The sequence below is a fragment of the Alligator mississippiensis genome, chromosome 7 (assembly GCF_030867095.1).
Source record: "Alligator mississippiensis isolate rAllMis1 chromosome 7, rAllMis1, whole genome shotgun sequence".
Lineage (NCBI taxonomy): Eukaryota > Metazoa > Chordata > Crocodylia > Alligatoridae > Alligator > Alligator mississippiensis.
In genome coordinates, this window is record NC_081830.1 from 39579019 (window position 1) to 39605863 (window position 26845).

The 26845-nt window shown below is 41.8% G+C and overlaps 1 protein-coding gene across 5 annotated transcripts in view; it reads left to right on the top strand.

Annotated features, from left to right (window-relative positions):
• UGGT1 (UDP-glucose glycoprotein glucosyltransferase 1) overlaps positions 1-26845 on the top strand; it is an 83769-nt gene that overhangs the window by 46978 nt on the left and 9946 nt on the right. For all 5 annotated transcript variants that reach the window (XM_019486130.2, XM_019486129.2, XM_019486127.2 and 2 more), the window contains 13 exons: positions 3092-3223; positions 5811-5941; positions 8715-8810; positions 9231-9333; positions 10053-10132; positions 11721-11910; positions 15261-15419; positions 17501-17586; positions 17919-18003; positions 19483-19571; positions 20082-20186; positions 21041-21125; positions 24801-24983. In XM_019486130.2, the coding sequence (XP_019341675.1) occupies positions 3092-3223; positions 5811-5941; positions 8715-8810; positions 9231-9333; positions 10053-10132; positions 11721-11910; positions 15261-15419; positions 17501-17586; positions 17919-18003; positions 19483-19571; positions 20082-20186; positions 21041-21125; positions 24801-24983 (1524 nt within the window). The remainder of the gene's footprint in view (positions 1-3091; positions 3224-5810; positions 5942-8714; positions 8811-9230; positions 9334-10052; positions 10133-11720; positions 11911-15260; positions 15420-17500; positions 17587-17918; positions 18004-19482; positions 19572-20081; positions 20187-21040; positions 21126-24800; positions 24984-26845) is intronic.

The window sequence follows — 26845 nt, forward strand, 5'->3', positions numbered from 1 at the left end:
GGCTTTTGCTGTGGTGGGATGCTATGCTTTGCTGCACTTATTTGTGTTAGCAGAATTTTCCAATCCCATGTGTTCACAGAAAATGTGAAATGATGTCAGATAGTGAAATTCTAATTCCTGGCCTTAACAGGCCATAAGATTTTTCTAACTGAGTACAGTTATTTCCTTTATGTCTTTAAATCCAGTAGTCTTAATTTTTTTTTTTTTATTTCTATGAAAGTACAGTCATTTTTTATTCTTATATTGACTTTAATACATCATTCATAATGCTTTAATGCATTAAATACAAAATGAAAACTTTTTAAAAGAAAGTTTCAAAAAGTCAAAGGAGAGATTATGAGATGGAAAAGCCATTCTCAGTTTTATTTGCCATCTGAAAATGTTCATCTTCTGTTGTTATATTTTTCTCTGGCATAATTTATAGCTGGAGGATGGGATGTTTTTCCCTTCCAATTTATCTTGTGCACTTGGTGATGTTTGGGGCATCCTGGATTTCCCTTTTGGTATGTATTTGGTTTTTGGATGCCAAAAGTGTAAACAGAAATACTGTAACAATTAATATTTTCTTAAACTTGTCAGTTGGGAATTCAGGATTAATGCTCAAAGTTACTGGCAATTTAATGAAGTTGATTGTGTCTTAAATTTGATCCCTTTTAAAGAGAAATAGGAAAAAATAGAAATCATTTTCTGACAAGACGTGAAAAACTGTCAAACCACTAAGGATAGAGAAATACATGATGAATGTTCCAAGTGGCAGGAACTGCAGAAAAGAATGAGGCACTGTCATCTCAAGTCATGAGGATGTTTGAAAAAGACAGACAGGCCATGTCAACACAAGCATGCACATGCATTTTGAGGTGCCACAGAACGCACTTCAGTCATGTGATTTGGTTCTCCATACTGTGTGTTTGCAGCATGGAGCCAAATTTAGATAGCAGGAAATCCTGGTATCAAAAAAAAAAAAAAAAGCATCTGGAAAAAAGTGGAGCAATGCACATGGCAGCAGAGTGTGCCACCCAAAACCAGAGCCTGGCCAGCCAGAACCACACTCCAGCTGCTAGCTCCATGTGCCCAGATCACCACCACAGGAGCCCTGGGGGGCTCCCAGCACCCCAGGTAAGGCCAGCCCAGGTGCTTGCCCCAGCTTTCCCTACTTCACCCAGAGCATTTTTCCCTGAGCTAACCTCACACACAGGGGTGTGCACTGGGGCAAAAAGCAGTGGCATAAATTTGTGTTGCTGCTTTTTCCCTCACAGGAATTGCATGCCCCTGATCATGGGGATGCGGGCAGAAAGGTCAGGGTTTAACAACAGAATAGAAAAGTGATTGGAGACAAGAAGAATCTGTGGATTAGGTTGTAGCAAAATTTATTAGTGAAGTTTTTTTTAAGAAACATGAGAAGGTCATTTAAAAAATAGTGCCTGTCTGGCCCTGACAAATTTTACATTTATGGTGTGATTAACACCTTTAATCGTACCATATGGTATAAAATGTCACACGTGCAAACAACTTGTGTGATAAAATGGTAAACCAGCCCCAGAGATGTTTCACACATCACTGGAACACAAGCATGGCAAAATGAGCAATTTTGAGTATCACGGATAAAATTAATCAGATCCTAGCTGCATGACTGCTGATGTGGGGAGCCCAGCATCAGGGACTGGTCCGTGATGACTTACTTTCTATAAAGTGCATGGAGCCTGGGATTACAGTCTTGTGCTCTACACATCAACAAGTTTAAACCCATGGGTTTAAACCTGCTGCATTGCATCTACACATGTGCTTTACTGCAGAGTAAACTAATTAGCTCCACAGTAAGGCATCACCGTCTATGTATGCGCTGGTGTTAGGGCACAGTGAACTAATGAACTCTGCTGTAAGGTAGTACTGTAAGGGACAGTACTGTCTTAAGGAAGAGTAATTAACTGTGCTAAAATAAACATGTAGATGGTGACTAGGCGGGGGCCAGACTCCACACTGCTGCCTAGCCCAGCTCTGCAGGGTCAGAACCCTCGTGTCCCAACCAGCCCCCGCCCCCCACCCGATGCCGCCACCACCTGGAGCTGCACCCTTCCTCCCCATGTCCCATACCCCCTGCCCACCCAGGTTTGCCCTGCCCCAATTCAAATTGCTGCTTCTCTGGGTGCATATATAGATGCTGCGCTCAGAAGCAGTTTAAACTGACTCAAAACAGCTGTTGCTGTAAATCCATGAAATCCGGAGTTTATTGCTTCATCTTAATTTCACTTGTAGATGTACCTGCTGAGTAGTAACAGCCCAGGTTTAAATTAATGCAGGATACAAACCAGCCAATGGACCAATGGGTCCATTGTCCTGCTTCAAGTACCTGTGAAGTATACAAGATAAAATGTGCTAACACTCCTCCTCTCCCAGTCAATGATGTGTGTCTATAAATTAACTGAGTGTCATTTGTGTTAATTACTAGTCATTCAAGGGACAGGCCTGTCTGGTCACATGCTTTCCCTTCTACCTACTGGCAGAGGGGCAGCAATGCAGCTTGAAGGGCTGCCTATGTAAATGACTGTGCCACTTGTATTTTGATCTGGGCTAAAACCTGAGACATTTAGGATGACCTCCAGTTTACAGCTTTTTTCCTGGTTTGTATTGCACATTAATTTGCACATGTGACATGTTAAACCCAGTGGTGCAGTCCTCTGCTAGGCTGCAGTACTGGACTTTACAGGCCAGGGGAGGTGATAGGCTCCCCCCAGCTGGGAATTATACACCTGCACAGCAGAGCAGCCCAGTATGCACTGCCCCCTGCGCAGCTTGGCAGGTACCAGGTTGGGGAAGACTACGAGCCTCCTCTGCTCTGTAGGTTTAAAACTGCATTGAGCAGCTCTGCAAGGCTGCCCTGTGTGCAGGTTTAAACTCGCTGGTGTGTGGGGGCCCCAGGATTGCAGTTGTGTGTCCTGTCATGTCCATGTGACAGGGCAGGAGGCGCAATTGTTGGGATGAGGGATTGGGTCACATTGCTCTTTTAGTTCAACGTCTGTCAGTGGCCTCTGGATTTTATTTGGTCTCTATTGTTCCCAGGTCAGTGAGACTAATTATTACTTTTCTCTTTCAGGGTATGGATATAAATAGTTTCAAAGATGCCTTTGAATCTCCCAAAGTAGATTTTGTTCTGTCTCATGCTGTGTACTGCAGAGATGTTTTGAAACTGAAGAAAGGACAGAGAGCAGTGATCAGCAATGGAAGGGTGAGCTCATTTAGCAGCTTGAGCGATGTATTCAAAACATGGCCATCAAGGGGAACTTTGGCATAGAGGTCTGGTAATGGGTGGCAGAATCTTTCCCGTTGAAGTCTCTGGTTTATGTTCAGCTTGACAGTGGCCAAAAGTTCCTATCATCTGATGGCTCTTTGATCTATGGGAAGTTTTTGGCTGTAGTCAGTAGTTTCAGGTGCACAAAAAGCATGATCACTGTTGACATTAATTGGACTACCAGGGCTAAAGGGGTAACATAGCTCAAACTACCCTCCAACTGCTGAGAAACTAACTCTGGCTCAAAGCTGAGGCAGATTTGCTGGACAGATGCAACATTTGCTGCTGCATCTGGCATCGGGAGAGAGAAGTGGTGCGTGCACACGTACCCCGCCCAGCAGTAAGGGAAGGATGGTGCGGCCCAGCCAGGAGCAGGGGAAGGTAAATGGGGCCCCAGCCTGGGTGGTGGTGGGAGGATTGGAGCTCAGGAGGTCATCCAGGAGTAGGGGGAGCTCCCACTGCTGGGCACACCCTGGCGGAGGCCTTGGGGGCACATGCCTCTCTCCCCATCTCTGCGCAGGGCAGAGGCGGCTGCTGTTGCGCCTCAGGCCCCACTGCAGCTGGCCACTTGTAGGTACGGCTCAGCCCAGTGGCAGGACTTGTGGCATTTGGCTGCTCCCAGGCCAGCTGCAGCGGGGCTTCGGGTGCAAAGCCCATCCCACAACGGCAGCCGCCTCCGCTGTGCACAGATCAGGGGGGCAAGTGGCCCCCCCAGACACGGGGCAGCACGGGCGACTGCAGCAGCAGTGAGGGAGTAGAGCTGGAGCAGGGGCAGGCCCTGCAACCAGGGCAGGGTGGGACAGAGCTGCGGGTGGCTTGTCCAGGGGTGCACGAGGAGGCGGAGGCACACAGCCTGGGAGGCCATGGGGGCATGTGCCCCTGGATCTGCATGCAGGGCGGGGCAGGGCGGCCTGCAGCTGTGGGTTAGGGCCGAGCTCTTCCTGGTGGGAAGCTGGCCTGCGCTGCCCTCGGCCCGGGCGGTGGCAGCACTGGGAGTGGGGCTATGGGGGGAGAGGGAGGACTGCAGCCACCCAAAAATTCACTGTTACCCCTCTCAGACCCTGCTCGCAGCACTGCCACCCGCCCCAAGCACAGTGCAGCCCAGCCTCCACCAGGAACAGCATGGTGCACCATCCCAGCCCGCAGCAGTAGCCACCCTGCCCCGTGCAGATCCTAGGTACACAGCCCCCATGCCCTTGAGGGGGGGGCGGGGAATGGGAAGGCTGTGCTGGCTGTTCCTGGCGGGGTGGGGCTAGCCCACGCTGTGCTCAGAGTGGGTGGCGGCAGCCCTGCGAGTGGGGATTGGGGGAACTACAGCAACATTTTGAGTGGCTGCAGCACCCCCCATAGCCCTGCTCCCAGTGCTGCTGCTGCTTGGCTTTAGTGCAGCCAGGAAGAGCCCAGCCTGCAGCTGTAGCCTGCCCCACCCCACCCCACCCCACCCAAAGATCCAGGAGCACACACCCCCCATGCCCTCCTGGGGTATGTGCCTCCTGCTCCCTATGCTCTCCGAACGAGCCACTCGTGGCTCCATCCCACTGTGCTCCAGCTGCAGGGCCTGCCCCTGCTCCAGCCTCACTCCCTCCCTCACCGCTGTTGGGAGGTGGGGCAGATTGAGGCCCCAGCGGTGAGGGAGGGAGTGGGGCTAGGACTGGGGCCTTGATCTGCCCTGCCCCCCACACATAGACTGGTGCTCCCCCCATGGCCCTTTCCCCTTCCTCTGTTGCTTCCCCCACAGACTTACCTGCTTGGGGGGGGCGTGTCCCCAAATAATTTTTTCTCCATCTGCCTCCCCCTTCCCTCCCCACAGACTTACCTGCTGGGAGGAAGGGAAGAAGCGCAGTAGATCTTGGGTTGCTTTTAAATTCCAACAGTGATCTCATATTTAAAAAGGATGGAGACAGCTGGGATAGATGGTGTCCATATCCAGAGGTCTCCATCCAGCACCTTACACTAGCACTATTTGACTTAAGCATATACTCTAATTGCAATACTCCGCTCCCAACTGTGGAGCCCAGTTGTTCACAGCAATTAGTTTTGGACTTTAAATAGAAGCAGGTGCCACTGAGTATTGCATATTCTAGTGTTCCACATTCCTTGACATGTAGTTAAACATTCTGCGTGATGAGTCATAATATTTTGTTCCTGATATTAGCAATTTAGTTAGAATTGCCTACACAACTCTAATATATTTGGCAAATCTCATTTCTCCAGCATACGATGTTTTCTGTGCAGTTGGATTTTGGTCTGGAATTCCATTGTACCATCAAGAGTTTGCTCTGTGTAATGTGTGTCTTGCTGACCAACTGCTCAGTAGATATTAAGAGTATATATTTTATGTATCTAAACGTCTTGTTTGTGCAAAATGTTGACCTGTTAACACAGGTATTTAGTACCCTGTGAGCCAAGGACACTTGGCATCCTGTGGATCAAGTTCCAATTATTTTTTGTTTATTTGTTTTTTCTTTTTTTCAAATTTGAATGCAACACTTACCTAGTAACCCTGTATCTGTATTTTTCATAGATTATTGGTCCCTTGGAAGATGGTGAGATGTTCAATCAAGATGACTTCCACCTCTTGGAGAATATTATATTAAAGACATCAGGACAGAAAATCAAATCCCATATTCAGCAGTTGGGGGTAGAGGAGGATCTGTAAGTGAATATAAAAAGAACTGAATAGTCAGTTTGAAAGCAGGGCTGCACCATAACATGGCCTTATGTAATGTGGAACTAGAAATGCAAGCAGACTATTGTCTAGATCAGGGGTTCTCAAAGTTTTTTATGCCGCAGCCCAGCAAACCACGGCCCAGCAGTCACAGCCAACTGCAGCTAGAATTTCCGGCCGGCAGCCAGGTAAGGATGCCCCCACCCCCCCGAGCCAGGAGATGGGCCAAACCCTGTGCTGCCACAGGCCCTGTACAAGAATCCACAGCCTCTCCGCCCAGCTCTGGCGGGGGGGGGGGGGGGGGGGGGGGGGGCGCGGCGCTGTGGTTTGCTGGTCCATGGCCACTTCCGGTCCAGCAGCTGACCCGCTGCAGCCCAGCACCAGGCCACAGCCCAGGGATTGAGAACCCCTGGTCTAGATTGTACAAGGTTCACATTGGAGAGAGAGTGTAAACAACCCGCCATGTATGGGCCAGTTAGAATATTCAAAGGAATAACTTGGAGGGAAAAAACACTTTTTAAGCTGCTATGTGGAGTAGAATCAGCTTTTACAGCTCTGTGTAATCCAGGGAATCTCATGTCAAAATAAATATTTGAAATGAATGTAAAAGAAATAGCCACAAAGGTTGGATCACTGAAATAATCATTTGAACAGGAAGCTGAGTGACTTGGGTGTGCAGCACATTTTTTATTAGATGAGGATTTCAGCTTTAGAAAAGGTTTTACCTTGGTGATAGTGGAATGGGGTGAGAGATGACAAGAATATGGTGGAATAAAATGTACATGGGTTCTCCTTGTTCCTGATTATGTCAAGCCACTTCCTATGTGGCTAAAAATGTCTCTGCTAGTTGCTGCTGTGGCCTGTGTTAGGGATTCAATCATTAAAATTCCTGTATACTAATAAATTTGCTCCCAGAGATGCTTCCTGGATTACCATTTCCATAAATTAAACATGAGAAGCCTAGCTTCACATAATATCTGGCAACTCTTGCTTTTTTAACTTTTAAGATCAAAAGTTGTTTTTATACCCTTTAAATCTGAAAACCCTGTTCCTCTCTGGTTAGGGTTTTACACACTGTGTGCGCTCTATATTTAAAAACAGGAGGGGGAGGATGAAAAGGGGGATAAAAGATGCTATGAGGAATATGTTTTCAAGAGCAGTTGGTGGTTGATTAATATTTATTGAGTAATACAGATGCATAATGCATATTTTAATAATAAATTTACTTATCAATATAAGAGCAGGTGCTGTTTTTAAAACATAATTCATTCTTTGTTATTCAGCTTTTTAAGGGGCAAATGTTAGGAAAAGCAGGTGGAAGTGGGAGAGAGAGAGCGAGAGAGAGATGGACGTCCTGATCCATACCACTCAAAAATAGCATAATTTTAAAACTATCCTCTTCAAACTCAAAACAATTCAACTGTGTTTTCACACGAATCTGAAACGTACACATGATTCTGTTTTATCATTTGAGCTTCTAACAAAGTGTATAGGATCTCTTCTCTAAGCTATTCACATAGCTTGTACAGCCTGCAGAACATACTTATCTTCCTATGACAATCTGCTGCTTTTTACATGTCAACAGCATACCTTTTCATATGGTCAAACAGATTAAGTACAAAGAGCTTCATTCTTTTTACACACCAAAATTCTCCAACAATGGATGTTAAGTGTTATATGTTCATTCTTTTATCCCCATGCTCATACTTCTCAACAAAAAAGGAAAAGGGAGGAGGACTGAGACCTCTATACCAATAGGAGGACTGAGAAGAAGACATGAGCTGTGTTTGGACAATGCTGAATCTAGGGCCTGGGAAGCAGAGGCCCAGCTTCCTGAAAAGCTTGGGAGTTAAACTGCATTCTAGGTTAGAAAACATGCTAGAATTTGGCAGATTTAATCAGGTTTATGGCCTTGTTATGAATACTTTGCGCAGCTGTTGCTGTAAATCCATGAAACTCAAGAGTTAATAATGGAAGAGTTGGCAGATTTGTATTAGAGCTGACAGGCCATCACTAGCTGGCACTGCTGTAACATGCAACTCATCTTCATTGTTCAGTTCTGCAGATTTCTAATCTGCTCCCACAGAATTTAAGCTTACAAGAAGTTTTTAATAATTGAAAATTTATAACACACTCAATATTACATTATTTGTTCAGGGGAATATTAAAAAGAAAATAATTGCCAACAGTGATTTCTCACTGATTGTGCTAATCCGATGCATTTTAAATTTGTTCTATGCATGGGATTGCTTCCAGCTCCCTAAGAGAATTGTAGTGTAAAAGGGAGCCCATTGAGCGTACTGAGGTGCGGCTTTGAATCTCCTACTGAGAGAAGCTCTGGAGGCATCACATTCAGCCCCTTGAAATTAAATCTGTTTTGCACTGCTTAAGCCATGTTACACATTGTGGAGTGATGAAGATGGGTCACTAATCAGTTTTTGCAGATGATGAAGTTTATACATGTTTAACATCTTCAGAGCTTCATGAGAGTTACCTAGTGATCTTCCTGGTTAGGGAGGAGTATGATGAAACCTATACTCCATGTAAAAAATCCTAAACCTGTTGCTTTTTCAAACCACAGTGTGTCTTAAAAAATGTGCTATTCTGCATGGATGTAGCAGTCAAGAATCTTTTTTCACAGCCAGTAAAATGTATAATCTCATATTATAATCTGGCCCTTATTTTGTGTCTATCAGTCTGCATTAATACAGAGTGAAATACATAACTATTCAGAGTATTTGTAAACCTTCTTTCTTCCAGGGCAAGCGATTTGGTAATGAAGGTTGATGCCCTTCTGTCAGCTCAGCCAAAAGGAGAAGCAAGGATCGAATACCATTTTTTTGAAGAGAGATACAGGTACAAAGTTGATGCTTGCATTTATTGAATATGTTTCTTCTACATTATCTTAGGTTTATATCTCAGTAGGCTTCTGAGTACACCTGTGTAGCAACAGAAAAATCCTAAAATGTTCTCAGGACGTGGCAGTAATGTTTTGGGCTTCACAAAACACAAGGTAGACATTTCATAAGAGTATTTGGCTACAAAAAGCAAATGGCTGATGTGTGTTCTCCCTTTGGCTCACCCAGCTCCAGGTGATTAAAAATGGTTTTATTTGAGTACATGCATAACCTTCCTGATTTGACATCATTGCTGTCATTTTTACTCACATAATATATCATTTTGAAGTGAGAGGGACAACAAAGGCTTTCTCTGTAAATCTGTTAATTTAAAAAGGCTTCTTTAAATCTAGATTGTTGTCACTCTTTCTTTGTTTAGTGCAGTTAAACTGAGACCAAAGGAAGGAGAGACATACTTCGATGTGGTGGCTATCGTTGACCCTGTTACCAGAGATGCTCAAAGGCTTGCTCCATTACTTTTGGTCTGTATACAGTCTTGTATTGCACTAAGTGGCAATTAAGAGACATTAAAATCAGTTTAAAATTATTTGTTTGGTCGTTTTTTGGATTATTTAAATGTGTTACAGACAGTTTCACAGAGTAGCTGTGAGTCTTCAGTGAATAAATATTTGTAAATTTCTTTTGAATTCTTGGATTGCAAGCCTGTCTGATATGCAAAGCATAGAATTGTTTACACTTCAGTCATTTATCTCTTAATTAGCAAGCTAGACCATTTCTTTAATGTCAGACCAGCCTTCCGATTGGAAGCCTAACTTCAAAAACTTGAATCCATATTTAGACAGAATTTTTCTGTTTTCATGGATAAAATTAGACTTGCGTCTCCAGATACTTGCACAAGAGTCCCTTTGATAGAATGCAGAAACGTTTCTTTAGCATGTTAATGAAAAACGAATAGTACTACATAATAAACAATAAATGGGTCATGGTAAGGCTGCTTGTAAGCATTTTGTTGTTTGATCATTGTAGACCAGTTTAGTTCTACAGACAATATTTTTAAGTCTGCATCTTGCCCACTTTTTGGAATATCCCCAAATCATGGGTAAAAATACAGTGAAACAGATAATTACACCAATTAAATAAAATTAGGTGGGAGTAGTGTTGAAAAGGGGGATTATGTTAAATACTCCCCTAAAGCTTTATTTGTTAAAAAAAAAAATGTGTTCTCTCTCTCTCTCTCTAGGTTCTGAATCAACTGATAAATATGAATCTAAGAGTTTTTATGAACTGCCAGTCTAAACTTTCTGACATGCCTCTGAAGAGGTAAGGAACTCCACGCCAGAGTAGAGAAAGGAGACACGTGATAGTAAACATTGCATATAAGACAGAGGTGATACGGTGAATGTTTACCCTCATAGCCAATCTTCACCAAAAATCTTGCCTTAACCCAGGTGTTCATGCAGTTTTATTATAAGGCTCCATAACTCTGGTGTGCTGTGCATGCTTCAAGCTGTAAGTATGTGGCCCACCAAGATCATTACAGTGGTCTGCCATATTCTCTATTAAACCAAAAAAAATTAGAAAAGCAAAACAAAGTTCCATGTCCTTGCTGTGCAGTGATTCATTTATTTGCTCATATGCACATATGCTGTCCAGTGTCTCACTTGCAAATGTGTTGAGCTCTCACACCTGAGAACATCCTACATGTGGCAGCACTCCACTGGGAAGTGTACCTTACAGGAATGATTGGGAATCATCAATTTGGTTTGAGTTGTGTAGCTTCACATGGTAACTTGACCATGTTGAGTCTGTTATACACAGATGCACATAGACCGGTACCTTGGAGAGTGATGTTCACCTTGCTTGGAGCTTATAACATGACTTTCATCCATGGGTTTCCAGATTGTCTTTTGGGTGGTGATGTGAGAAATTGTTGGTGCCAAGTAGTTTCTTTTATGTATGTCAGAGAAGTAGAGAGTGTGGTATTCTTTTAAATGGATGTTTCAGCTGAAGTTGGTTTGTGATGTTTGCAGAACTTGCATACGCCACTCTAAATTAACACTTCCAATTATGTGAATACAAGAAGAATGTTACAGACTGGCCTATAGTTATACTGCAAAACAAAAAGATCCCAACAGATTTTATTCCTTTTATCTGCCTAGAATGAACTAAAACAAAGCGTTTATGATGCCTGCCTCTGCTGTTGCATATTTCAGACTCTGGAACAATTGTCTGTATCACAGTGGTTCAGTTGATGATTCTGTATAAAGATTAAAACTGACTGAAAGTTAAAATTTCCATTTTGTGGAAAATAATTTGAATCTTGTTTTCATTCTGATTTAAAAAATAAAAGACAGCTATTGTAATGTGTGATTTTGATCTATTCATAGAGCATTATATAACATAATGTGTCAAGAGATATGGAAACAAAAATGAAATTTAATAAAGAAAAATTCAGAAAGAGTTATTTTCCAGCTTGTAAAAATACAAAAATATACCCATTTTCCAACAGAATTTTTCACTTCTAAGTATTTTTATGGGAATTTGTCATTCAGTACAACATTTTCAAGCATTTTGATATTGACAAAAAACATTTTTAAATTAAAAATATTTAAATGAAAAAAATCTTCCATGTTCTAATTAAACTGTTATAGCTATTAAGTTTTAATAAGAGTCTCCTAAAATAAAATGATATATCTGGTAAAGTGGTGGAGACTTCAAGAGATGCTTTTGATTTACAAATACCACTGGGTTAAGTGTGATTCCTTTGGCAAAGATCCGATAAATAAAAGTCCAGTAGTGGACTGCCAGCTTCTTGAAACTTGTTATAGAAAAATGACTTGCCAGTGAGAGTTAATGACTTACAAAATATGGCAGTAAATCATTCCAGTATCTTTGTTTGGAATTTCAGCTTTTATCGCTATGTGTTGGAGCCTGAGATTTCTTTCACAGCAGATGACAACTTTGCTCCTGGTCCAATTGCCAAATTCCTAGATATGCCTCAGTCCCCGCTGTTTACTCTGAATCTAAATACCCCTGAGAGCTGGATGGTGGAGTCTGTCAGAACTCCGTATGACATTGATAACATTTACTTGGAGGAGGTAAGATACTTACTCCCTGCTCACTCCTTGTCTGGAACATGGAGGCATTTCAGAACCTTAAACTATCTGATCATAAAGTGCACAGAAGGGAGGGGTGCTATGTTTTTTTCCAAGTTTAGGACATGCCGTGCAGAGAAACTGTTTTGTGTCTGAGTACAGCATTTCACAGAAATGGACAAGAGGCAGCCATGAACCAGAAGAGGGGATTCTTAATTGTTTGGGGTTCTTAATTAAAACAGCTTTCTGATAGATCTTCTTGCAGATATTCTCCAGAATTAATAAACAGCCCAAAGGACATTCTGCTCCTCCATAAATTTGATGATGGGCCTGAGAAGATGGCTGTGAAACTTGCAGGCTGCCTTCCTTCCTTTTACACTCTGAACATTTTGCTTGTCTGCTCTTGGCTGCCTGTTTTACTGGCAAATGCACTACCCACAAAACAGTGAGACCAACACAGTGTACAGGGAAAACTGGAAAATAGATGTTTTGCCACCTCCCTCACTTAGATTAATCTCAGGAGTGACTTGATGTTAAAACACTCCGAATTTTCAAGAAGGAAATAAGATATTGCAGTTAGATGGGGACCTTTTAAAACCTTATGTGTTGCCAGAAAATTCTGGAAGGAAAGAATGAAAAAGGAAGGAAAAGGTCAAATAAAAAAGGGCTCTATGTTTGATACAAGAGCACTGATCAAATAAAGGCAGTATCTGCCCATGCTGGCCACTGGTTAGCATTTAAGCAGCTTTTTCAAGATAGATAATTAAATTCAGTGCTATGCTGATAATCCGTTACTGTTGGGAGCTGTAACATACTATTACTATTCTAATAACTGACTCTAGCTAATGAGGTAATGCATCCTGCGCCTGAGGAGTAATGTATGTTATGAGGTATACCATATGCTGCCTACTGTAGCCTTAGGAAACAGATACAAACAACTCAAGGTGAAACAACTCTTCTTTGCTTCAAGGCACATGCTGATATCCTGGGCAATTCTCTCTTTCCCTGGAATAAGCTATTGCACAGCTAAGCAGGAACAACTGCAGGTTTTAGAACCATTTTAGATTGTGTTTATTATTTTAAAAAAATAATTTTGTGTGTATCTAGCGTATGTGAAAGATGCCAGATTGAGCGCCCTGGAGGCTGAAGTCCTCTATTTATCCACAGAACAGGTATGGCATGGGCAGTGGCAGTACAAGCTTCCCCATCAATGTGCCTCAACCCTGACCTGGAGGAACCACCTCTAGAGGTGAGAGGGTAGTTCAGTCTCCAGAATCCTTCAGTCCTTGGCTTTTGTGCTGAGATTGACAAACATAGTGCCGACTGTGGAGGTGGCTCTTGTCATGTGGACATCTGTCTACTGCAACCCAAAGCAAGACCACCAAACTCACTTCAAAGAAGGCATCACTGGCCAACAGTTGGTAATTCCCATTTGGCCTGGATTAGTCTGACTGCAAATATGTAGTCTGGTAGCAGCCCTCCCCCTTTATTTTTCTCTTTCTCTAATGTATCTGGAAAAGGCCAATGCCGATGGAGTACAGATCAATAGATACACCAGTAGCAGAGACTAGCATTGCTTATCCCACACTAATTATGAAGCAGTTCATACAGTCTGAGAGTGCATATGTATTACCATTCATTTATTGCCCACAGTTAAATTATAAATGAGGAACTGAAGAGATGCCGCTACCATTTTAGGCCTCTGAATTTAGTTTTGCCAGATGTATTTTCTGAGGGGGAGAGGAGGGAGACGGGGTTTGGTGTTGCCTAGATACTTAGACAGATTCTGAGGAAAAGAATCCAAATCTGAGACTTTTGTAGTCCTGGGTTATGAAATAATACTGGCATTATGTGTATGTGTGTGTGTGCAAATTTCAGTGCCTGATACATAGAGTAGAGCCATCTCTGAAATGCAGTTCACTGATGCTACCAATATGAGCAGGCAGTCTCACAGTAACATAATGGTAGCTCCTCAAGAGCAGGTCCAGACCCTCAGAGTAGCAGGGGTTTAAGACATTGGGAATCTGGGGGGGGTAGTTTTGCTCGGCACTTCTATTCTGAATTATTTGCAGCCAGTCATATCAGTCTTTAATTTTAGACAGCCACCTAGCACACTGTGGGCAGTATGTAAGGCAATAACAACAAAAATTAATACAGCTTTATATTTGTGGGGAAGAAGAATAGTCTGGGACTAGACCGCAACTTGATAGATCTAGATTCAGTTTTAAACTTTGTCACAGATTTTGGCATCAGGAAGGTCATTTTACCTAAATTCCCCATTTGTGAAAAGGGAGATTATAATTAGGGCTGTACAAAGCTTTGGTCCCTGATTCGATGTGGCGGAGATTCGGCCTGATTTGATGGCTGAATCTTCGAATCAAAATTGATTCAGAAAGGTTGAGTGATTCGGACATAGAGATAGCTTTAAGTGTTTTTTCTTCATACCTTAAGGTACCAGCGCAGCTCGTGAACACTGCAGTGCTGAGGCAGATGGATCATTCCACAGGAGTGCGGGGGGGCTCCCTAGCACACTCGGCAGCAGACCTGGAAGTGGACCAGAAGCACTTCTGGGTCTGCCCAGGAACACATGGAGGGGCCCCCCCCACACCTCCCCAGCTCAGCGACTGGTGCCTCCTGTGTCTGGGGGGGCATGAGCAGTCCCCCCGTGGCCGATCGGGGGTAAGGGGGGTGGGGCCTGCACACTCAGTGGCAGACCTGGAAGTGGACTGGAAGTACTTTCAGTCCACTTACGGGTTCACTGCCAAGCACGTGGGAGACCCTCTGTGTTCCTGTGGGATGCTCCATCTGCTCCAGTATAGCAGCGTTAATGAGCTGCGCTGGTACCTAGAGGTATGTAGAAAAATATTTAAAGCTGTGTCTATGGCCGAATTGCTGATTCTCTGAATCAGCACTGAATCTTCAGATTTGGATTCAGCAAAATCGAATCAGGGACAGTGATCTGAATCAACAAATCTAATCACTGTCCCCGATTCGGGCCAAGTCCGAATTGAATACAGCCCATTTTGCACACCCCTAATTATAATTCTTCCTTTTCCCCACCCTTTGTCTGTTCAGGCTGTAAGCTATTTGGGTCAAGGACTCTTGCTGTGAGTCCATAAGATGCCTTTCTCAATGGGGTTGTTGTCTCTCTTGGGGTTTTCTAGGGGCTAATTTAATATCAATAGCCCACCAAAATAGAAAATAAAAATGCTCTAATTTTAGAAACAAAACTGGAATTGTGAGGAAATGCCACAAATATTCCAGGGAGCAATTGAGCACTAGGGAGCACAAGTGCAAACTTCTGTTTGAGTCATTCCTAAATGCAGCAATGTTTTTTTTTTTCTTTTTTGCAGGTGGATAATATAGTAGCTGCAGAATATGAATTGGAGTATTTGCTTCTGGAAGGACACTGTTATGATATCACTACTGGACAGCCACCTCGAGGACTCCAGTTCACATTGGGAACTTCAACCAAACCTGTTGTTGTTGATACAATTGTCATGGCCAACTTAGTACGTGTCCTTTTTTCACACAGACAACAAATGGTTATGTTTCTCCAGGATCTCCCTTCTGTCACTTGATATAGATCCAGTTAGCACAGTTACTTGTTAGCCCCAAGACCCCAAGATATCTCTCTTAGTTTGTTAATAATAGATGTGAATGTTGCTTACATCCCAGGGACTTTGATGGTTTGGTTCTAGGTAGGGGAGAATGCCTGGAGTCTGACACTGGCTGGATTTGTTGGAGATACCTTATTCCTAACCATGTGAATGGAGAAGCCTTGTTTGTAGATAGGGTTGGCTGTGATCATTAGTAAGATGCGCACTCAGTCCCTCCACATCCTAAATTATCCAGAAGACTCTTGGAAGTAGGGCAGCAGCTTAAGAGCATCATTGTAAGCAAAGTGGGTTTTTTGGAAAGTCAGTCAGTTGCCCAGTTTGTGTAGACTGGATCCCACTCCATGGCAACATCAGCATAAGTCCATGTAATCCTGTTTACCGTTCGAGTTTCTCCCTAGTGCGTCTTCTTCATCACAACTTGTTCAGAGCGCTTACTGTTTGCTTCCTGGTGTTGCCGTTTTTATATTGGCTATTTGTGGAGTATGAGTTGATGTGAAATTGATTTTGTTGATTTGACACTTTTTTAATATTTTGCCCTGAATTTAGTTAAAAGAACAACTTGAACCTTCTGCTGAGAAGTATTTGATGCCACCCATAACACTCATGGTTAACAAACCTCCATGACTTTGCAAAAGTAGATTCATAGGCTCTCTCTGGATGCTTGTTTGCTTAGTACGCACTGTACGGCCAGCATTTTTAAATACTGATTTTAAAAACAAATTCCATTCGATTTTTTGTGTGTGTGTGCGTGTTGCCCTTTCTATGGAAGAGCCTCTTCAGCATTCTAATTGGGTGTTCTTTCTGGTCTAGTATCTCCTCTAATCCAAATACTATGAACAACACCTTTTTCTTTTTCGGACAACTCCTACTTTCTTCACTATCAGTTGTCCATAATTTTGTTCTTAGCTTAGTACTGAGTTTTGTGCCCATGAGATTGGGGTGTACTTAATGGCTACAACTTTTTTAATTAGCTTATTTGAGCACAAACACATGCGTATGCATTTTTTGGTACACACTCTCAACCCTTGTACTTTAATAGATGCTAGTAGTTTTTTAACAGTTGAACACACACACATTCAGTTGTGCAAAAACTAGAATGTTTCTGAAGTTGTGAATAAGTGTGCTCCAAAAATACAGAAGCCTGTGTTTATAGGTGTGTGTATGTATGTGTATATATATGTATGTATGTATGTATGTGTGTGTGTACTATATTTTTTTGTAAAGTTGTACCTGGTAGATATGTTACACCAGGGGTAGGCAACCCCTGGTATGCATGCCACAGCATAGCATGCAAAGGCATTTTGCTTGGCACTTGAGCCTTGGGACGGGGGCCAGGGCTGCACTGGCACAACAAGGATCAGGCCCCTCATAGCTCCCCCACCATCCACCCCTAGCACACCAACAGCTTGCAAGTCAAGATTGTGGGTGTTTTTGGCACTCTGCCCAAAAACATTGCCAACTGGTGTGTTACACCATTTATAGGATATTAATTCTTCTTGCTTTCCCTGTAAGTCTGTTCCAGTGCTCATTTGTTGGTGATTTGCTCAGCATAGCAATGACATCAAAATAAAAAATTGTGACCATTGTGATATTTAGCAGGTAGTGGTTTGAAACCATTTATCCAGTGGAGGTAAGCCCCCAAGTTAGACATTCTGGTTAATTTTGCAGAAACGCAGGCTAGAAGCCTGCTTTTGGATTCTGTCTGCAAAATATCTAATTGAGAAGTTTTATTCATTTAAGAAATTCTCCCAGACCCATTGGATATTGTTTGTTTTTAAATAAGAAATTCCATCAGCAGTTCTTCCTGTTCTTATCTGGGCTTTGAAGGTTAAAGATGTTTTAACCAGCTGACTTATGAGCAACTGTAATTGAATCTAATATGAGTGACAATACAGAAGAATGATTAAGTTAGAGTGAGCTAGGAAGCAGCAGCAAAACAAAGTGTTCGCTGAAGTTTTACTTTCCTTTCACAGGGTTACTTTCAGCTCAAAGCCAATCCTGGGGCCTGGGTCCTGAAGCTCAGGAAAGGGAGGTCTGAGGACATCTATAGAATTTATAGGTGAGGCAATATGACAGCTACTTTTTGTTTTTGTGTTTTCTTATGAACTTTTTGAAGTGAACAAACAAAATAGACAGTTAATAGTTCCTTTACCAAGTAGTAGCTAATTACATGCTTTATTAACACATTATTCATTCTCTGAGAAGAAATCTAATACATTCCATTATGTGATCTTCTACATGTACATGTTTGATAGATTATATTCCATTTTTGAAGACTTGTTCCTGGTATTTGAGGTTTCTGTAGGTTGTAGAGTATGTGAAAAAGAAGCACAAAATAAAATGTCACTTGTGCTTTCATTGCACAGCTAAGTGTCTTGTTTTTATTTTCAGCCATGATGGTACGGATTCTCCACCTGATGCTAACGAAGTAATTGTTGTTCTCAACAACTTCAAGAGCAAAATTATTAAAGTGAAGGTAAGTGTGAAAACAACAGTACAGGAGCTTCTCACATGGCAGGACAATTTAAGGCATTTGGGCATCAACAGCGTGAACAAAAGGTTATTTTAGGACTGATCATTCCTTCTGTACCTCTGCGTTAGCATCACCGTGCACAAAATAGAGCAGAAAGATCAGAAAATCACTGATGCAATTCTGGATGGCACTGTTCTGTCACTAAGCAGTTTGTGATAGTAGTGTACTTGGGCCTTACAGGACCCAATCCAAAGCCCACAGATTCCTATCAATTTCAGTGCTTTTTATCAGTCACCTTGACAATTTATAAATATTACCCTTGTTTCACACACTGGAAAACAGGAAGAGAAGGTTGAAGTGATTTGTTTTATTTGTAGGGCAGGCCAGTGACAGTGTAGTCTAAAACCCAGTTCACCTGGATTTTATCCTTGTCCCATAGCCTGTCTGTTGTATCACATCACCTGTTCTGGTATATGTACAAGTATTAACCTCCTTTGTAGGAGACACTGATGCGGTCCCTTAGGCTGTGCACTGTAATAAATGGTTTAATGATTTGTAAAACAGTTTTGGGTTTTTTTTTAAAGGAAGAAAAATCAAGTGAGTTTTAAAATTAGAAAGAGAAGGATGGACATGAATGCCATTTATAAGAGTATTTTTAGCAACATAAGCATGAAGTGTAAAACCCAACTATCTGAGGCTTTCAGAATATTAGAGTAGCACTTTAACTTTAGGCATTTTCATTATGCCTCCAGTGACTATATATGCAGAATAGGGGATTTGACTTGCAGCTGCAGTAATTTGTATGCAGATTAGAAACACAATTTTGCTCACATTTTATAAGCATGATTGAATGTGCAAAATCTTAAAAAAATCAGTATCTTTAATATAGTTCTCCTCCATGGACCTAATAATAATTAACAAACACATATGCAAGTTCTGTACATTGGGTAGCATGCATATTATTATACACATATTCTTATCGGTCTGCTCTTAGTAATGTAATATAATCACTGGTAAGAAAGAAAGACCTTCACATAATACTTGATGGTCTCTCACTCTTTACAGCCAGATAGCAGATGACAGGGTAGCTACAAATGAACTGAATTCATTGGTTGTGGTGGTTGTCACGCATCCTGTCCTGTCCTGTCTTCCTCCTTGGCCTTGTTTTGCATTCCAGGAATTCCAAAATGTCCCACTGATTGGCACCTGTTTTTGGATGTGGTCCATTTTGCTCTGTTCTTCTTGCTTAATGTTTTCCCTAGTTTCCTTGTTGAAGATGGAACTAGTTTTGACATTATTTTGAAATGTTAGTTGCACTTTTACTTTTGAAAACTATTTCAGTATGGCTTCTCTTGTGTGTGCGCATAAATGGACATCTATTCAAATTGATATGTGGAAACTGTATTGTCGTGCCTGTATAAGCACCTTGCAGTTGTTTCCCAAGTATTACTACATTGGCTAAAACAGCATTTTATGTTTCAGGTTCAGAAAAAACTAGACATGATGAATGAAGATTTACTAAGTGATGGAACCAGCGAGAATGAGTCTGGATTTTGGGAATCTCTTAAATGGTAAAACAAGTTTGCCATTCAGTCCTATCTTGCAGGTCTTAAAAAATTAAGAAGACCATCTAAAACTAGAAGATGGTCCAATGGTTTAATAGTGAAGCTAAAGCAGTAATACTCTGTAGCCATCCTGTTATAAATGTGCTAGATATGAATGTTTCTTTAAAACTAGTCAGTAATTCCTTGGAATACACTTCTTCCCCACATGGAACTAAAGGGCCATCTTCGTGCAACTGTATTTTCTTCTTCATGCCAGTCTTGGAGCTCTGATTGTTGCACATCTTAAGGGTTAGTCTTGTTTGACTGAAGATGACTTGAACAGGACTACTCTCAAATCAGGGACTGGGGGAGGGAGGGTGATACTTCTCCCCTCCCAGGTTTTCTGCATATTGTGCCTCAGTTGCTACCAGACTAGAGAGTGAGAGATTTGGTTCAGAAACTCAGCTTTCCTATACCACTTTGTAGATCTGCCTCAGTATTCTACTAATTGGGTTTTTATTTTTTCCTGATTTTTAGGGGATTCACAGGTGGGCAAAAGAATGAAGATGTGAGACAGGAGAAAGATGATGTGATTAATATATTTTCTGTGGCTTCAGGACACCTGTATGAAAGATTCCTCCGGTAAGTCTAGAACATGTAGTCTCTTAAATGTACTGTTATATACTGGAAAAAAAAGTAGTTGGGACATCTGGGACTCCAGCAAATTTCCTTTCTTGTAGCCTTACATGATTAGTTTTATGCAGAGTAGTTGAGAATACTGGCTTGTTCCACTCAGTACAGGTTCCTTACTAATTAATAAGGATGGTAGTAAGGAAAGTAAAAACCAATAATAAAACCCCCATTACAGTTTTCATTTGCTTTGAGTGTGCATTTTTTTGTTCATCCAGCTTAAAATAATGAGTTAAGACAAGTGTTGTTTAATAGATGTTAGTAGGATATGACTGTCATTATCTTAGGATTCTTATTGCTTCAGAACAATTATGTAGGCTTCGCACAAAGCTACAAGGTTGATTTTTTTTTCAAAGCAAGAGATTCAATCTGTAGTTTTTTTATTTGTGCCATTGATTGCTCTTAATAGCTGATGCAGGTATAGGCCTATTTTTCATAGATAGTATTGCTTTTAATCACTACCCACTTGTTGTTTGTTGAGATACAGTCCAGTTTGTATATTCATACACATTCTTTCTTTGGTTAAAGCGTATTTTTTTTTAAATGTACTTTTTCAGTGTATTAAAAATCAGCATAAAGCTTTATGTTTTCTTTTAGGTGCATAAAGATGAGTAATTTGGTATAATATATATTATGCATTTAGCATAATAATGTTAGACAATAGTAATTTGTATCTAGCCATTATGCTGCTATAACAAGCTTTCTGCATAGGCTTGTTGGCTTTAATACTGTTCTAATGCTAACACTGATCTTGTATTAATATATAGTGATTGCCAAGTACTGACACTTTTTCTTTTCTTTGGCAGCATAATGATGTTATCCGTCTTGAAACATACTAAGACTCCAGTAAAATTCTGGTTCTTGAAGAACTACTTGTCACCTACATTCAAGGTTTGTTACTAAATACAAACTTCACAAAGTTTACCAAGGACACAAGGCAAAGCAAACAGTTTTTAAGAGTTACTTGTTTATTGTCTTTCTGCTTCATTTTGCTGAGTAGCTTTTCTTTGGGCAGTTAGATGAATTCCATATTTTGCAAATATGTGTATCATAACCTCTTGATATACCTCCCTTTTGACAAAGCATCAAGAGTCATTAGTCTTATTCTTCTGATCATAAAGTTTTTGTAAGCGAAGGTTTATTTGACAATGGATTCATATTCATAGCTAGTATTTGAGGGGATAGTGCAGAGCTGGAATAATAAAATAATGGAACTAGTGGCATTTATGTGAAGATAGCAAGTGTTGCGCTCCTTTTTCTGTGACATGCACTGCTGAAGTTCATGAACAATATAGCTATTATACAGAATATTTTTTAAGCTTGTCTGAAGTTGTAGTTGGTAACATGTGAAAGGGAATAAAGAAAGGCTGGCATAAAAAAGCTAGAGAAAGGCAATGCCAATGGTAAAAAGTACAGGAGTTCCATATGAGGACCCCTTAAGATAGTAAGGTTGCTATATTTTAGAAATGAGAATAATCAGCTTTTAGAGAGAACAATAATGTAATTGAATCCATATGATACAAATGGTGCAGAGGAGGTCAATTTGCCATGTAGATCTATCAATACAAGAAAAAGGGGCATTCAACAAAATCAAAAGGCAGCAAATTCATTAATTGAAAATTAACTGAAATGGATATTATTTTACACAATATGTAGCTAATGCATGATAGCAGGATCTGAGTAGAGGCAAAGATTTTTTAGCAAGAAACAAAAAGTATTATACATTTATTTTTATGTGTAAGGTAGTATAAATGTGTGTGAAATATCATCAACTTCCATGCTTCATAACATTGTAGGAAAATAGGTATGGAAGAAACTACATGAGGTCATGTAGTCCAGCCCCCAGCTCAAGGCAGGAACATCCCAGCTAAGTTTCTGTCTAACCTGCTCTTGAGATTCCAGGTGTGGAGAGTTCACAGCTTCTCTGGGTATCCTGTTCCAGTGCTTGACAAGCCTCACATTCAGAAAGTTCTTCCTAATCTCTATCTAAATTTCCTCTGCTGCATTTTGAGGCTATCACTCTTAGTCCTTATCCCATACAGCCACAGAGAAAAAGCTGTCTTCATCACCTTCCTTTCAGCTATTTGAAGACTGCTGTCAAATCCCCCTTGAGTCTTCTCCAGATTAAATAACCCCAGTTCTTTCAGCATTTCTTCATAAAGTATGCTTACAAGGCCTCTTAAGTATTTTTGTTATGTTCCGCTGGACTCTTTCCAATCCATCCACATCTTTCTTGAAGTGTGGGGCCCCAAAAACTGGACACAGTATTCAAAGTGAGGCCTTATCAATGGTGAATAGAGCAGAAGAATCACTTCCATTGATTTATAAGAGATGCTTCTGTTAATACAAACCAGTAGATAAAAGTGCCAAAAAACCCCACTGAAGTGCCTGATCTATACAGATGCTGTAGAGCCGGGTCAAACTAACATACTGCTGCTTCCGGGAAAGCACGGGTTGCTTTCTTTTTTAACATCTGTAAGCAGCCTAAGTTTCTGGTGTTAGGAAGAAACATTTGCCATAGGCATGTCAATGCATACAAGTTTATTAGGCTGTTTAACCCTTTTGTCTGATTTTTGCTGGTAGTAGCTATGGTTAGAATCAGAGATCTAATCTGAGTTTGATGATCCTCATCCTTAATGCAAATATCCTATACTAATACAAAGTAAGATTCATTTTAGTGGTATATTGTTATTCTGTAATTTTATTTGAGTAAGAGGAAGAATGTAGCTGTGATGCCGCATAAGCTAATTAGAAAACAGGGTCACATTGTGTTCCCTCTTTAAGGGGAAGTAATGTACGGTTACCTCAGGCTAGCAACAAGTTACTTCTCCATCAGCTCAGGTTCAGTGCCATGGGGTGTGCGAAGTGGGCAGTATTCGATTCGGATTCAGCCCAATTTGGGGGACAGCGATTCGATGCGCTGATTTGGATCACTGTCCCGATTCGATTTGGCTGAATCTGAAGATTCAATTCTGATTCAGAGAATCACCGATTCGGCCGTAGACACAGCTTTATATGTTTTTTCTATGCACCTTGAGATACCAGGTGCAGCACGTGAATGGTGAGGTGGTGGGGTGGATGGAGTGTCGCACAGGAGTGCAGGGGGGGCTCTCCCACATGCTTGGCGGCGGACCCAGAAGAGAACTGGAAATACTTCCAGTTTACTTCTGGGTCCACCGCTGAGCGCATGGGGGACCCACGCCCCCTTGGCTCAGTGATCGGCTGTGGGAGGGACCCCAGGTGCCACCCCAGACCCAGGAGCGGGGTGGCAAGCTGGGGAGGGGGGGTCCCCCACATGCTCCACGGCAGACCTGGAAGTAGACCAGAAGTACTTTTGGTCCAGTACCAGGCAGCAGCTCCCCTCCCCCCTGTGTTCCCGTGGGACGCTCCATCTGCCCCAGCATCTCAGCATTCACGAGCCGCACCTGGTATCTTGAGGTATGTAGAAAAAACATATAAAGCTGTGTCTATGGCCAAATTGTCGAATCTCTCCGAATCAAACTGGAGGCTTCTGATTCATTTTGCGGAGATTAATGGGTCTCCTGAGTCAATTCAGAGATTCAGCTGCCAAATTGGGCTGAATCTCCTCCAAATCGCATCAGTGACTGAAGCTTTGCACTGCCCTACCATGCATGTGATGGACAAGTAATCTTGTTCTAGGCAGCGACGTTTTTGTGGAATTAAGATTACTTTTAATGTCACTAAGATGTCTTGTTACTCTTTCCTTTCAAATAAGGGTGCTAGTGTCACACCTTGGGCACACTACTATACCAGAGTCAGTGGGCCCTGTCTTTTATTAGAGGTCTTTAGTATCAAGATAAACATGACTTGCTTCCATTGCGTAGGTTTTTTAAAACAAGGCAGCCCCTGGAGTACTTTATTGCAATTTTCAGAAGATTTATAGAGGGAGTAAAACAATTCAGGTTATCAAGTCCCAGCTTTGTGGTTCCGGATTGTTCTCTTAGGTATACTTACTAGTATTTTTTCTAGCTGGTTTAAAGGTCTCAATTGTTAAGTCTTCTGTCAGTTCACTTGAGGACACTCTTACAGCCAAGTGTAGATGACTGTTGGGAATTTTTTCTGACTTCTCTTGTCCTTTTCTCTTGCATAGTTTTATTCTGAAGTTCCCCATTATACCTTCTCTGTACAGTCTGAAATAATGCCTTTTCCATCTGTAATTACACATCTTTAATTGTCTGTGATCTGTGTTTGTAAATCAGTCTCTTCAACATTAGATTTATTATAAAATAGATCATTGCTAAACTTTTGAGATGAAGCTAAACCAAGATGTTTAGATGACTTAAAAGTACAGTTTGACAGTTCCATGTATGATCTGTGATGGCCACAAATTGAGATTACATTTTGCAGCCAGTATGAGGTAGTGGTAGAATCATATAACATAAAAACCAATATTACAAATAAAAGAATAATTGGTAATTTGTGTTTTACACAGTTCTGAAGTCTCTTGAATATTTCCTTTTGTCCAAGTTTTTTTGTTACTTCCATGCTGTTTTGCTGTAGTTAAAACCAGAAATGCAGTAAAGACATATAATTTCCCCCCCGCAGGAGTTCATCCCATACATGGCAGAGAACTACAGTTTCCAGTATGAACTTGTCCAGTATAAATGGCCACGATGGCTTCATCAGCAAACAGAGAAGCAGCGCATTATCTGGGGCTATAAGATCCTTTTTCTGGATGTCCTGTTCCCACTTGCTGTAGATAAATTTTTGTTTGTGGATGCAGATCAGGTAAGCTGTCAAAAAGCTAAGCAGCACTGGCAGTAATTACCAGGTCAGTTTAAGTACAGGCAGTCCTCGACTTACAACGCTTATAAATTGACGCCCTGTTTCAACTTCATGACATCAGTTTCGACTTTACAATGCTTGATTCGATGTGACGCCACGCCAGCGAACAAGTTCGCTGCATTGCTCATCTCCCTGGAGAACATCTGTCCAAACTTGCTTGGACACTTTCTTTGAGAAAGCAGACAAGACTCCAGAAAAACCTGCAGTCAAGACTCCTGAGAAGACTCCAGCCACAAACCCTTCAAAAAGTCCAGCCAAGAGCCTTTCAAGCAAAGTCAAAGAAGTCCTTCCAAATCAATATGCTTGCTATTTACAATATAAGTACATTGATGTGACTATATTACACATCTACAATTGATCGAGTACAAAATTCTGGGGTATTTTTGGTGAAAATAGGGTATCAGGCCTTGGTTCAGGAACCAATCCCCCATTTATAACATTGTTTCTTATGAGAAAATTGGTTCCGAGTTACAATGTTTCGACTTAAGACCCGGTTTTCAGGAACCAATTGTGTCGTAAGTCTGAGAACTGCCTGTACAATAAATGGCTTTCTTATGTGTAATTATATGAAAATTGCAGAGCCCTTCACCTGAAATCTGGGAAAGGCCAAGATTAAGGTTCTGTACTATACTATACTACAGTGGGCACTGCATGTTTTACACTATCTGCAGTGACCTTACTGCATGGGCTCCCTGGGGGCTTTCCCTGGTGTCTTGTTTGCTGCCCCCTTGCCCCCACTGAGCAAGATGCTGCACCTCCTGTGGTAAAAATTCAGGGTGGGGAGGTGGGGGAGCCATTCCACTCAACCCCTCCCCCTCTATACACTACTGACCTGCCTGGCTTCTGTGGCTCCTGGGCTGCGCCTGCCATGGCAAAGACTCCCAAGTGGGTGGAGGGGGAGCATTGCAGTGCCTCTGCTGCAGCTGGTGTGCAATGAGCTACACCCATTCTTGAGTATTACCCCAGATCCATTTCCAGTTTTGCTGCCCTTACTGGCTGTTTTACTGCTCTGTATCCACTGCCTAAGCGGCACGGTGTCAGAGTGGGTATGGTGGCTTGATTTGGATCTATGGGTTTGAGCTTTGTTCTGGACCTAATGAAAGCTACTCCCTGTTGATGTATCTGTAGATGCTACTTGGTCATTCAGACTGGGGAGATGGTGATGATGGATGTAATGCTAGTCACATCACTCCCTTGAGTGCTGCCAGCTATAGAAACTGGCATGCCTTAACTGCACTAGCCTGAGGGACCACTTAGGGTTGGGTGTAGTATTGACCTTTTTTATATTTACTAGATTAGTGGTCAGCAACTTTTTCAGGCTGTGGGCTGGAATGACTGAGCAGCTCAGGTGAAAGATGCGCAGGTGATAGGACCTACCTATTACCATTGCATTTCCCCCTATCCTGTGTGAGAAGCCCCTGCTAGTGCTGCTTCTCCCTGCTATGGCACAAGAGAAGCCTCATGTCTGTGGGTGGATCCAATAGCTCTGCAGGCCGTAGGCTGCTGACTCCTGCACTAGAAGATTCAGTCTTTTCTTTTCAGTGTAGTTTGTTTCCTCCAAAGTTTGCTGATACATATGATTATTATTGCCATAGTCCTATTGTCCGGACACTGTATCAGTGCAACAGAGATGGTCCTTATCCCTAAACAGCTTCCTATTTAAGTATAAGAGGCAACAGATGGAGATAAGAGATGAATATAGCACAGTATAACTATGAAGATGATTTTCAACTGCTTGATAAGCAACAGTTACAGCTCTCCAGCTGCCTAACAAGCTTCTGTTAAGTTATTTGTGGGCAAGATTC